Source organism: Haliaeetus albicilla, chromosome 19, assembly GCF_947461875.1.
Source record: "Haliaeetus albicilla chromosome 19, bHalAlb1.1, whole genome shotgun sequence".
In the NCBI taxonomy this organism is placed as follows: Eukaryota; Metazoa; Chordata; class Aves; order Accipitriformes; family Accipitridae; genus Haliaeetus; species Haliaeetus albicilla.
Window position 1 is genome coordinate 16,326,713 of NC_091501.1, and position 14,143 is coordinate 16,340,855.

General features: G+C 40.2%; 1 protein-coding gene across 1 annotated transcript in view; it reads left to right on the top strand.

Annotated features, from left to right (window-relative positions):
• Positions 1-14,143, top strand: part of PIK3C2G (phosphatidylinositol-4-phosphate 3-kinase catalytic subunit type 2 gamma) — a 208,427-nt gene that overhangs the window by 175,991 nt on the left and 18,293 nt on the right. Inside the window, exons 31-32 of the mRNA XM_069807825.1 lie at positions 2,404-2,479; positions 9,910-10,004. Coding sequence (XP_069663926.1) covers positions 2,404-2,479; positions 9,910-10,004 — 171 coding nt within the window. The remainder of the gene's footprint in view (positions 1-2,403; positions 2,480-9,909; positions 10,005-14,143) is intronic.

The following is a 14,143-nucleotide window of genomic DNA, read 5'->3' on the forward strand; positions in this document are numbered from 1 at the left end:
GCTTGACTCTAAGCATACACTTCAGTCCCACTGACTGGAGTCCAACTGATTGAAGTCCCATTGATTTAGGAATCACCTGAAAGTTCAGCATGTGCTTTGGTGGTCTGCTGACAAAGGGTGAACTTGAGAAGGTGCTTAATGCACTTTGCTGGTGGAAATCTAAATGGTGGACTCCTGCAGCAGGCAGATTAACACAGTTCAGGGAGAAATCGCTGTCTTATGAATAACAGTCTGCAAAATGCTTATTGCCACAAACACATAGGAGATCTCTCCAATGCTTTTGATGTACTTTGCCCTGGATAGACTGCTACCTCTGCCCCTGCAATATGACCTGTTCAGTTATGGTTTTGCATTCCATTTGCCAGTATGAGCCTTGCTGCTTCCCCACATGCTTCAATACCTGTTGAGTACAACGGACACATGGACAGGGAAAGGTTTGTAATCAGTGCTGTGGCACCAGCAGTGTACCTGCCTGTCGTGTTCATGCCTGATGTAAGCTCTGCACAAATTCCACTTCTGTACTTAAACCAAATGTCATTTTTTTTCAATGCTGTCTCCTTTAGAAATGAGAATTTGGAACTATCGCCTGAAACAATTATTGCACCTCCTGTTTACAAACCATTCTGTTCATATATTTCCATTTATTGCAGAAAGAGTAAGTGGAGAGGAAGCAGAACACCAGGCTGCTCAGTGTGGAATTTTTTATTTCTCTTTCAAGTCAGTTAGTATATCCTTCCTTCCATTCCTGCCCACTTCTCTCAAGATCTTTGAACTTGAAGGGCTACTTAAGTTTCTCTGCTTATTTATGCTGTCAAATAAAGGCTGAGCTGCCAAAATACACTCTTTCAACCCTTGAGATTTCCTACACTTGGGGCTTGTGCTGAAAGAGCAAATGGAGGTCCCACAGGGAATAACTCTGCTGTTTAAAGCTACTGAAAGCTGAAGCAGGTGTACAGGCTTTCCCCTGTAAGCTGTCTTCATGAGATGAGAGAATAATTAGTCATGCTCAGAACAGATAGATGTATTGGAAGTCCACTGCTAATACCTTAAGGATTTGTCATTCTATTCAAGGAAAATAATTCTGTTGGTTTATCCTTTTTTTTTTTCCTGATTTTTCTTTTAAAGAAAATATCAGTGTGGGAGGAAAAACTCCCGAGTAGAATGAAAAATAAAAGGCAACTGCTAAAATAAATCCAGATTGCTAAATCTTATCTCTATGCTGAACATACACATCTTGTTCCTCTGTCTGTTGTAACCACATGTTAACTCCTTACTATCTGCATTTGTCACTAAACCCTGCCTTTTCTTTTTTCCTTGCACAAATCATGCCACATCTTGTCAAATTGAAACAAGACAAATGCTACATGAAGTACGTCTTGCTGATAAGGGACACATTATTTTCCATGGCCTGGAAAAAAACAATGGTGACATTTTAATGCTAGAATTTGAAAAGTCTCTTGTTCTACCCATTCATTACAGTGTCAGTACAAGTAACATCAGTATGAATGTGGCAATTCTAACCGTCTCAAAGAATGGCCATTCTGAAATACAGCTTTATGTAAAAGCTAATAAAATGCAGTTACTGTCCACCTTTGATTCAGAATCATAAGAGTCCATTTCAGAATTCACATTTTTATTGCCTTGCACAATACTCAAATCTGGGGATTTGGTTTATTGTTTTAATTCTCTACAGCTGAACGTAACTACCTGTTATATATGTACACTAGAGCAGTACAGGTCAGTACATAAAAACAAAAGTTATAGTGCAGTACATAAGGTGGATTACTCTTTTAAACAGGATGGCGAAATATGATCATCCCTTTCACCCCCCGTTGGTTTCTGGTAGGAGTTAACTGTGTGGAGCTTTGCAGTGTGAGTGTCCGTTAAGCCGCCATGTGAGGGAGGTGTGCACAATATCTGAGCCTCACGGAGGCACACATTAGGTCCGATGCTTGGGGTCGGTCCTGTGCCAAGGGCGAATTTCATGCTGACTACGCAATACCCAGTAAAGATGTTGTCCTGCATTTGTTTCACAGATGGGCTGCTCTGTAAAAGTAGTTGCAGCTGCTAATACATATCTCGAGACACTGGAGATCAAGCAAGAATGCAAATCTGTGGCCCACGTGGCACACTGCTGTTTGGAAGCGTGTTGACAGAAAGGGGCCAGGTAGGCACTAAGGCGGCATCCCAGAGCCAGTGGTAAGGGGCACCGCTGTCTTCCCAGAGCCTGAGTAGAAATCATTCCCTGGGGTCCTTGCCCATGATCAGAGGGGAAAAGCGCCCCTTTTTTGCTAACTCCAACACATGCGTTAGAAACCTACCAGCGGTCTGCTCGGAGGGGCATAATTTAAGGAACAGCGCACAACATACAATAGTCCCTAAAGTATTTTTATTTTCTTTCAGAATGAGCTTGTACTCAGCTTCTTCCTGAATTGGTCCAAAAATACCCTGGCAGAAGATTCATCATCCGTGACCTTAGGTACGTGAATTATCAATCTTATTTGTTTTTGAAGAAGGACTTCTTTAATAATATTAAATATAATAGTGCAAAGGTGAGTCTAAAGTGTTTAGGTGGCTTTTTTTTTTTTTAAGATATAAAGATACCAACAAATAATTCCTGATTTCTCAAGGTCTCTGAAAATGTGTTAGTAATGTGACCTGTAGTTTTCTTTCACTTTGACATATTTTCCTCAGCCTTCTTTCATTTCTTTTTGAATAAACATACCTATATGCAAAGTAAAAGTTTATTTACACAAACTGTGGCAGGTTTCTTGTTTTACAAAACAAAATCTTTCGAGAAGAATCTGCAGGAAAGGATCTGAGTCATGACAAAGCACAAAGTGTGCTTGAACAAGCGAAGAAAATTAGGGATGACTTCTAAAGTCATTTTCACAATGAGTGGAGCAGGTAAATAACAGAACATTATGTTAATGCCCAGGCATACATTATTAATGATAGTGAGTGGTAATTCACTTCTTACTAAATGAGATTCTGCATTGTTCCCTTAGCCTATCTAAATACTTAACACATTTCCCTCTTCTGTCCAGCACCTAATTTAATCTAATCTCTGGTATTACAGCATTAAGAGCCAAAGTATAAACCATAAAATGTAAACTGTGAATGTTTATTGTCTTCGACTGCACTGGTTCTGCACTGAAAATAATCTTCCATAGTCAGTTTTTAGGCAAAATAAAATCTCATGAGGAAGCCTGCAGCTGCACTCTGCACCACAACAATTCAGCTGGTTATGTGCTCCAAGTGATAGGATAGTTTCCAAGATCACCAGTTATCCACATTTCAGAAAGGAGTGGAAGTATCTCTGCATACTTAGTTTGCATGTCCATTAAATTAATTTAATCTCTCTGCAGACAGAGGCTTCATTATCTCTTTTACCGGGACCATTTTTTTTAATCCATCAGAACAAGATAAATCCCATTCCTGGCTTCTCAGCCTTTGGAAGATTCCCCCTGTGTAGAGTTTATTTGATTAGGGCATGCCATTATCATATTAAATCCATTATGACTATTGGAAATTACTAATGGTTGCTCTAACTTTTACAAAGGAATGAGGAGATAATGCAAAGATGTCCTAGGTGTTAGGAATATCCAAGGCTAAATCTTATCACAGAAAATCCAAACCAGAGTTCAAATGTAACATGTACTCTGGATCTGTGGGCTGCCTTGCTCTGTAGGCATCTTAACCAAAGATGCAGATGTGTGAGAGTGAGCTGAGGCATAAAGGAGTTAAAGTCCCAGGTCTTTAGAAGGATTTTGACATTTCACTAATATTTAGGTGCCTAATTATTACAGAGAATCTGGGTGTAAAAGTCTTATGCATAAGTATGAACTGAGTCTGTAGTAAAGCTGAGAAATAAATTAGTCTCATAATTCCTACAGTGGTGTCCTGAGCCAATATAGTGTGAAGGGTAAGCCCTTTATTTTTGTTGTCAATGTCATCAAAAACAGAGAAGAGAATAAAGAAACAGAGGTAAGAATGTGTTTGGTGGGTGTTTGATGAAAGCTGTGTGACAGGTAACCCAATCTGTTGGTTCACTATATAGTTAGTGGAGGTGAAGGTCACAACGTGGTCAGAGGAGATTAATGTGTCTCTAGCCTCAAGCATTATGGTTACAGAGGGATTCATTTTTTCCTGCTCAGGAACTCTGCCTTTTAAAGTTTGGACACTTCAGTTCTAGACTCAGGGCAAAACCTTTGTTAAGCACAGGAGGAAAAAAAACCCAACCAAACCCAAACAAAAAAACCCCACCTCCCTTTGGCCTAGAAAATTCATGACTCTCATTTATTGATGGAATGCCAGTAGCACACAAGGTCCAAATTAGGACCCAAAGAGTTTAGACTCTGTAAAAACAGAGAACAAGAATAATGGGCTGAGTCGCTCTGGGTATGGCACCACTTCTTGTCAGCAGGGAAGGGAATGCACCTGGATGACAGTCGATTGCAATGAACTGGGGAAGTAGGTGAGCTTAGCTGTAAATGAGCTAACTCAGCTATCAGAGAAAGACCAGCCATGCACGTGCTAATTACCCACCTGGAAAACTATTTTCATATATGTTAGTCTATGCTTTGCCCCTCGTTGTTGGAGTTAGGCTGCTGCCATACCCTACCTAGCTCACTTAGATTTTTTTGCTGCATGGCATTCTGCACTTTATTATCATCTATCCTGTGAGAAGGAGAAGACACAAGTGTAGCTCAGGCAGGAGGTGGCTGATCATGCCAAGCTGCCAGCTAGCAAACAAGGAGTTGCTGGGAAGAGCACGGTGGCCCTGGAGGCTGTTGCTTGCTGAGGGTGCCCTGAAACACTCTTGATTTGAAAGTAAGCCCTGTGGTAATGCTATAGTCAGTCTGGGGCAGGAATTAAGTTCACTGAGCCTGCAGGAGAAAGGCAATTTCCATGAAAAGAATACATCCTTCCCCCACAGCTTTTATTGTTTTATGAGTTCATAAGGGCCTTAACTTTCACCTGTTTTGAAGAATAACTCACGTTTAATATGGGCTGTAGCTTTCCATGAATCTGGTGCTTTCTCTCTCAGCCTTTACACAAGCAAATCATCTTTCTCTTAGTTAGGATCAATATAAAATAAAATGAATGCCCAATAGAAGCAGGTTATGAATTTTGATCAAGACAGCATCTTTCTCTTAGACTGCTTTAATTTATAAGTGTTGTAGGTAATTACACTTACTAAAGTAAAATAAAAATTAAAATTTATGAATTCGTACTGTGCTCCTAGCAATGAAGAGATTAAAAATCAGTGCTAAATTTACTTTGACATGAATACTGATTCAGTAGTCCCAGTGGGGTGAATTCTGAATTATACTGAATATTGTCAGCATTTCATTATACCAAGCTCAGTACAAGGGAGTGAGAGCAGATATCAGGAATGATTTCACAGACAGCTTTTTATAAAGGCCCTTTAAAAAAAGGAAGAAAGAACATCTATCAAAAATATTTTTATATCAATCTTGTTTATTTTTCTTCTCTTGAGTTTATATCTCCTGAAAATATTAATAATTCAGACTGTTTTGCCAAAGTTATGAAATCACAAAGTCTTTGCTATTGGTTATAACAGTGCACAACCCAGGGCTAGTTCTAGCATGTTTAATTTGATTAGTGCTCCATGCATTTCAATGGGCTTCTGTCCATTTAGTGAGGTAGAGAAACTGGCTCTGTGACCTTCTAAAGGAAGATCCAAGCTTTCCAAAAAGCCTATCATATGGTATACTTCTCCATGCAGAATTGCAGTCCTCATGAATAGTCCCTGAGAAGAGTAGACTATTTTGCTCATGTTACATAGCGTTTCAATCTGCTGCAGTTGCTCATTCTCAATGTAAAGCTTTTGCCACAAGTTGCATTCCTGCTTTAGTTGCACTTAGGCTGTTTTGCTGGCCATAAGCACCTCTTGCTGGCTTGTGGGATGAAACCAGTGAGATAGTCAGTTAACGTATTTACAGCTGACTATCTGCGTTTGGGTACATTGGAGGCTCATAAACCCAAGCTGTAGCTAAAGCAGGCAGATGGTTGGCTTGGGGCGTTCAACCCTGGCCCTGGAAAACCAAACAGGTTCCAGTACCCTTTGGTGCCAAATGTCAAAACAGGCTGTCAACAAGAAGAAAGGTCTAAGAAAAATCTGAGGGTGCAGAACACAGAATAATTCTTAACTCCCTAACGGTAGTGCTGTGACAGTTAATTAGTGTTTTCACATTGCTTTGCAGTCCAGGTGTGAAATGCAATGTATTATTAAATTATAGTTGCCCCTATTGATTTTGTCAGTCTTCTGTGTACCATCTTCCTTGCTGTTTATATTTCTCACACATTGTGCAAAGCGTAATGCAGAGCTTGTTTTAAAATGCTGCTGATGAAAACATTGCACAAATGACAGAATATAGAGCTGGTAGTTCTCCGACATGCTAGAAAAGACAATCTAGATAAAGAAAAGAACTGCATACTTGACTACTCTGAAGATCATTCCACCTTCGGTAGAAATTCGAATGCTAATTGCCTTAATTTTTTCATTCAAAAAGAAAAAAGGGCCCACAGTTTTCAAGTGTTATTGTCCTTGATGAAAGAGATTATAAACTGGCACTGTTTGTTTTTCTGCAAAAGGGGATTGGTGGCTGACTTCCACTGCAGAGTGCTGGGACACGCAGGCACAAGTCATATAGAAAAACACTACGAGCACTCCAGGGTCCTCGTTTGGTATTTGACAGCTTTTGCATTGACGCCAGTGAACAAAGAATCAATCCCTGGGAGGGAAATCTTGCTTCAGCTGAAGTCAGTGGAGCTTTGTCCTGTATCTACAACAGACAGCATTTGGTCTTTGCCTATAACAGAGTGCAAGTAGAGCATGACAGTTCCTAGAAATGCAGGGCCTGAGCTCAAGTCCATCTGCCCAACCTGGATAAACTGGAAGTAATTACTGTATGTGTATTTTATTATCATTTGAAGCTAAAATCTCTTAGACTTCAAAGAGACTATGATTTAGCACTGAATCTGGGAAAACCTAAAATATAACAGCTGAGTGTAGCTAACGGTAACTGCCTTTGGTTATGTAATACAAGCGATAGAAGTTTCTTCCTTGTTTATCAGATTCCCTGCACTGTTGTTTTTTTTTCTTTCCTTTTATTTTTTTTTATTTTTTCCATTACTGCTCAATTTATTACATAGTAAGAGCAAATATTTTAGTAATAGCTGTGCCCATAGTGTCTGTTTCAGACTTCATTTTACATACTCAATTAGAAATGCAGTTTCCTCTCCCATGTTTTTCATTATTTTCAGCTTGGTTAGAAACTTATTTACATTTGGGTTTTTATAAATGAAAATGCCAACTCCCACAGAGAAATTCCTCGACTCAATATAAGCACTCACACTGTAAAAGTAATGCAGAAAAAAGCCCCGGTAATGCTGGTAGGAGAGAAAAGGCACTGTGTTCAGCTGAATTCTAGTAATGTAATTTAGCCTCTGAATTTTGTTGCTCTTGCTGAACCACTCAGGATGACCCACTACAATTCACAAAATTAACAGAGCCCCACAAGTAAATTGTGCCCTTATGTTAAAACACAACTCCCCTTGTATTACACTGTCTTTAGTGCTCTAGGATTCTACCTTCCCTGTTGCAACATAAAGAAAAAGGCCCCACAACATAAAAAAAACATATGGTAAAGTGGCTTTGTGTTGCGGGGGGAAGAACCGATTTTTGTGGGCTTTTTGTTACCCTGGAAAGAACTCAGCATTGACTGGTTCATGGAGTATTCATCCCCTGTCCTTATTTGCATACAACAAGAAATGAAATAAGGTATAGTCTGGCTAAATGATTTGTTAAAGTTCATTAAGGAGAATAACAAATGAAGAACTGCACCTCGGTCTTCTAAGTCCCGGCTTAGTGATTTCTTCATAAGATTTCAATTCTTCAGGAGTCAGTTTCAGGCCCTTCTCTAATTAGGGTGTGATTAAAAATGTATTCTTTTAGTCTCTAAAGGGAAGAAATGGGAGATGGATTCATATTCTAAAATTCCAGCCCAAACAGCAGAATCTCAGAAGTGTTGATATCCAGGCTGCCTGGAAGAATTATATTATGGCAGTTGTACGTACACACTGTGTTATTTTTAATTCATTTGAATTCCTTTCCTTAGGATAAATGGCAATTGCACTAGCTCTCTGGCTGTCAGTAGTACATGACACTACTGTAATTCTATCTGCTTAGTGGTTATTTTAGCCTCTGTTCACTCCAGAGGTTACACATTTGGGTTCTTCAGAAAAACACAGCCAATATGGCTTATTCATTATAACTTCCCCTCTGCTGCCTCCTCTGCTGAGCAGCAGCGTAAAGGCTGAGTAGAGGGAGTTTGATTTCTTGCTTTTACAACCCTGGCTGTAAGAGCTCCGGTGCACACGTGGAAAAGAGAGAGCAAGAGTGCGACAGAGTGCACAGGTGTCTGCTGAGGCTGAAAGGAAGATGTGGGAATCCTGCCTGCTATTGAGGATGAGCAGTCCTGATACTCTCTAAAAAGCCTCTTCTTGCTAGTGCATAACCCTCGCGTGTGATGGTAGTGCTTTCAATCTCATCATCCTTTCTCATTCCTTCCGCTTCTTAAAAGAGACGTTTCTATTTAAAGAATGAATTGTGACTATATTGTTTTGTCATTATGTCACCCCGCGGTGGGTTTAAGGCTGGTGTGTCGGTGGCAGATCCCAGCGTGCTTGCAGGGGAGCAGGACTTTCCTGTCCGAGTGCCAAGGTCAGCTACTTCTTTAACAGGGAGGCGGGGAGAACAGAGCCCAGCTCAGGAGAGAGCGCTATTTTGTTGTAAGGTTAGCAGAACTGAGTTCTTCTTTTTCCAAGTATAGTACACATATAATACCGATTGTAGTACAGCTTTGGTCTAATTACGTGAAGCCCTGTTGCACAAGTAAAACCAGGCTAGTTCACACAGGCAGTGTTAGGACTGTCTTTGATGATGACCGCGAGGGGAGAACCCCAGGTCTCAGACCAAGTAGTGCAAAATGGCTCATGACCGCCCTGCTTAGGCTTAACGCTGCAAAATGAGAAGGTCGGATAGATACTGAGCGGAGGTTGTGTTCACCTGGTATACCGTGGTAAAAGCCGTCTGTATTTTCTCTGCTGTCTCTGGGGGGCAGGTAAGCCACATTACTTACCCAACTTCAAGGACACACCTTTTTGGCAGTGAAGACAGCTGGCTCAATGCCTCCAGCAGAAAGAAGGAACAGGATATGCTTAGTCATTTCTTCCACATTATGAGACTGATCCTTCTTGCCTGGAAACTGAAAAATGGGGTTTTTTCAGTGGAAATGGAATCAAACTCTGTAAATGCATCTTAGTAGAAAAATCTATGAAAGAAATGGCTTGCATGAAAACCAGCCTGGAACGGGAAGAATACAGAATGAGGAAGGGAGAATTTATATATGACAGATATAGATGTTGTTTCTGTAACAGTTGTTTTGGAACAGGTCTGGAAACTTGCTCTTTTTTTTCTTTTTTTTTTTCCTTTCTGCTGGGAACTGAAAAAAAAAAAATCAATGTTTTTAACCAGACAGAAGAATTGCAACAATACTGACTGACTAGTGTCATCAATGATTGCCAAAAAAACCCCCCAATTATTTGTTACTCAAGCATAAATTTCCCACTGAAATTCAGATTGATGGCAATTAGCAAACAAAAAATCTCACTGTCAGTGTATAAACAGGAAAGAAAATGAGCACTGCATATCAGACCACTTTCTTCTATCACACTCCTTATCTGTGTTTTCTAATTTCATCCCTGATTTAAGCGTGCAATAGGTTCTTTTTATATATTAGTTCAAGTGTACTGCAATACTTTACAGAGGTACCTCCACTGAGCTGTTAACTAAAAATCAAACTATCTGGCCTTTTTTAGGTCCTCAGTCAACTGATCATAAGCCTGGAGTACAATTACTCATATCCTACGAGAGCACTCGTCTGACCATAATGTTGAAACACATGAAGAACATTGTGAGTATTTTTATCATAATCTATAACTCCTAAGTCCTTGCATTTGCAGAGTACTGTGAAAACATTAATCCTCAAACACCCTTTCTGGGATAACTAATTTTAACTCAAAATAACAACAATGCTGTTCTGTCGCCATTTAACATTTGCTTTCTTCCTTTGAGCTCACTCACTATGGTTACAGGTATGGGACAGATACAGAAACTGGATTTCCTTAATGGTTGGTAATGGCCTTTTCCAGGCCATATAGAAAACTAATTTCGATGACTGTTCTGGCCCTTTCAGCTGACGCATTTTAATACCAGTCAGACATAAGGCATCACGCAGCGACATGACTTTTTGTAGGATGTCAGCCTGGCGTTACCGATTGCTTATCCGTACATTTCTTTCAAGTCCAGCGTGACTGGTCTATGAACAGGGAAGAGCTCGGCAGAGGGAGTAGCGGTGTATTTTAAGAAGCAATGTCATTTGGTGGGGTGATGCTCAGCTTTGTAACACTCTCTCTGTCACAAGGCTAAGTGGTAAATGCTGTGCCTTTCTGGAGCCAGACTATTCGAGGGGGAAGCTGGCAGTGCTCCTGCAGCACGAGACAGGTGAAATTGGCTGATGAGGATAACTTGAGAGATCTAGCTGGTGCCGCGTGCGATCCCTCAGCTGAAGCAGCGTGTCTGCTGTTTCATAATGAGTTCGGCCGTCTAGATGTGCTTTTGAATTCCCAATTGCTCAAGTCTCAAGTAATGGCTGTGGCAAAGAGATCCTTCACTATCTTTGTTTAGCTAGGAGATTAGAGCATTTATTAACTGTTGCAGGTTCTCATTGCATACACTGATGCTGCCTCCATCCCAAACTGAATTGCAACCGCTTTCTCTAAATGGGGCCAAACTGAGGAGCTTACGTGAGCACCAGCCAGTAATAAAATGAGGATGAATGTTTAATTAGTTGTATGAGACACATGAGGCTTACGTAGCTCCAACTGTTCTCTGTTGGCTGCTCTGGCTTCTGATTTGCAATTCAAGCACGTTCATTTTGGTCTATAACATCCAATAAGTCTCTGTTCTGAGACTTGTCTTTTGTTTCCTGTGTGCCACCTTGACAGGTGAGATCAGCCTCTGCCGACAGGTCCAATTTATACGAACTTTACCTTCAGGACATAGTATAAGACCCTCTTTATTTTTTCTATTGTGCTTTTTAAAGCTAAGTGACTTAAGTTCTTGTAAAGTTCTAGTTGGTAGGAGGGTTATATGGAAGTGATTGCCATGCTGGTGATGTTATCGTGAGTTCAGGCAAGTGATATGGAGATGCACACGAGCAGAGCTACAGATGTTAGAAACAGTCTTTCTCCTTGTTTCCATCATTTTTAAGGTATAGGGTCCTAACAGTGTTCTTTAACTTAGAAAGATCCAGCCATTTAATTAAAGGAAAATAAATTACAGCATAGATAGCTGTCTATAGCAAAAATAAAATCCAGGGTTCAGTTCACTTCATTATGGAAAGGGACAATGCAACTTTAAGTTATTGTCTAGTTTCTGAAAGTAGGTGACTTAAATTCATTTTACTGAGTTTGCAGAAAAGTCTTAGGAGTAAAATTCAGTAAGACTAGCAATGATTCATAACTCGAAAATAAGGTCATTGTTTTAGCAGCCTAACTTAGGCAATCACGTTTTTAAATCCTGGGCTTCTGATTCCTTCCTTCCATCTGGCCATCCATCCATCATCATCTGATCTGAAATATGAAATAGTAGTGCTTTGGGAAACTGTAATACTGGACCGCCTTCAGACTAGTAACTTGTAACAGAAAGGTTCTTTATCCCATTAATAATCTTCTCAGCTTTCCAGTCATATAGATCAATCTCTCTGACACGCTCTCTTTTCTTTTTCCTTTGCCTTTTTTTTTTTTTAAGTTGAGCTGAACAGGAGTTTTAAACGTATGCCAAGATCATATCTTATTCAAGACATGTTAAAGCTATTTCAGGTATATTCAGTCTTTTGCTGAGTCTCACTAATTATATTTTAGTGGTTCATCTGTGCAGAGATTACTCTGCCATCTTGTTTTATTTCATAATTTATAGTAAATAATTTTTGTGTTGCTCTTCCCCATTTAATTTATCTCTTTATAGAGATTTTATGATGTGTTCAGATGTGAAAATAATTGTAGTGGGTCAAATTAATCCCAAATGTAGCTTCACAAAACTGACAGGAATTGTGATAGAGGCTTTTGATCCCTGTAAATAAATTTTATTTAGTATTTGTGTGGATTTACTGCTAGGGATTTTAATAGGAGATCTAGATCCTGCCGTGCAAATCCTATATTAATATACAATGCACAAGAGAATCCCTAAGGAGATGGTGCTGTTTATAGCCATTGTCAAGTGTCACGTAGTTTTTTTTAAAGGACAAAGTCAAAATAGTGCAATGCTACAGCTTTGCAGGTGTTTTTCATGAAGCTAACCCCATTCATGTGCGATGTCATAGACAAAAAACGCTATAGCAGTTGAGAGAGCATTTGTCTGGTGTAGACTTGCCAGAGGACTGTCTTATCTGGGTGCATGCATGGACTCCACAGCACGGGTACTTTTGATCTGATGCATCCACATGTGCCAAATGTGCTGCAGTTGTACAAGTCAGTCATCCCTAGATCTGCTTCAGGATGTCCTCTCATCAATATTTCAGTCATGTGTTACGAAAGCCAGTCCTGCTTGAAGAAAAGTCTATCAAAATTGCTTCAAAGACCAACAATGGAGAACAGTCTTATGGATTTTGCAACTGGAAAGGACCATTAATCTAATATAACCTTGTGTAGAGCACAAGCTATATTTTTTCACTGAGAAAATACTTGCATCTAGGCTAGCAATGCAGATGGAGAAACTGTTTGAACAGAGAGATGTTGAGACTGGTTGCAAATGGTTGTCTGTAGTTTAAGACTGTGCGTGCACAATGAAGATGAGTTCTGTTAAATAGATATTTATAAGATACTAACGATGTTTCAGTCTCAAAATTTTTCTCAGCAATTCATAGTTTTATTTGAATCCTGAGATTCCATAAGTCAGGTGACTCACATCAGACTCACTACTTCCACTTATGATTTGAATGCCATCACTGTGACTGCTGAAGAAAAAAACTTTAAATCCAATTTTCAAAGACACAAAAGCCTTGATGCTAATAAAATGCAGTTTTCTGAATATACATAGTGTATAATTTTAAGTCAGCCTCTTGGGGCATTACTTGCTTCACTCAAATGCAGACAGTGCAACACTGGGCACTTTACGCATAGGCAGAAAAGGCAATATTGCCTTAATAATAGTGAAGCTGGGCTAGAAGGAAACCTTTGTGGAGGGATGAACACTGGAGAGGTTATATGGAGAGAGCTTTAAGTCATGGAGGACACGGCAGCAAGAGGGGATGAGACAGGGCAGGCTTATTCTACAAACACAGGAGTGCAGTAGCTGGCAAAGTACACCGAGTGGTCTTAGAAGGAAGATACAGGAACCCTGGGGAGGTTTGTTTTGGCATGTGAAAGGACTTGTTAGCTAAGAACAAAAACAGTCCGGTTGTGGCAGCACAATATGCCAAAAACCAGCAGCAGGCAGGAACAGGAGCACAGGGGTAGTGCTAGGGAGAAAGCCCGAGAGTCCACCTTAAAAATGTAAGGCTCCTAGATCCGCGTAGAAGCTGTGGAGGTGAATTTATGAAAACTGAAAGACACGCAGGTTTTGAACTTGAAATGCTCAAGTCCAGTTCCATTCATCTGCGTTAACCAACACAGAGAATGGGGGATATCATGACCATACCAGACCTTACACAGAGCAGACTACGGGCTGGCTTAGTCCTGCACAGCCAGAAACAGCCAGGCTACCTACTGCTGCATGGCTGGGCTTGCTCGTCTGTTCAAAAAGGCACCAGAGGCAAAAGAAGTAGCCATTTCTGAAGTTCAGAAAAGGCTGGCTAATATATTTCTTTTCCTGCTTCACAGAGAACCAGAAGGGAACAGTGGTTCAGTGTTGGCTCAGAAGGAAGTCTGCTTTGTCTGCTGACTTCATTGCCATGACTTCAGGCATGCCCTGTTTTTCTAGATAAGCAGCTAAACTTTCAATCCTCTCTGCTAAACATTTTTGACCATTACTTCTTGTGGACAGAATAACTCC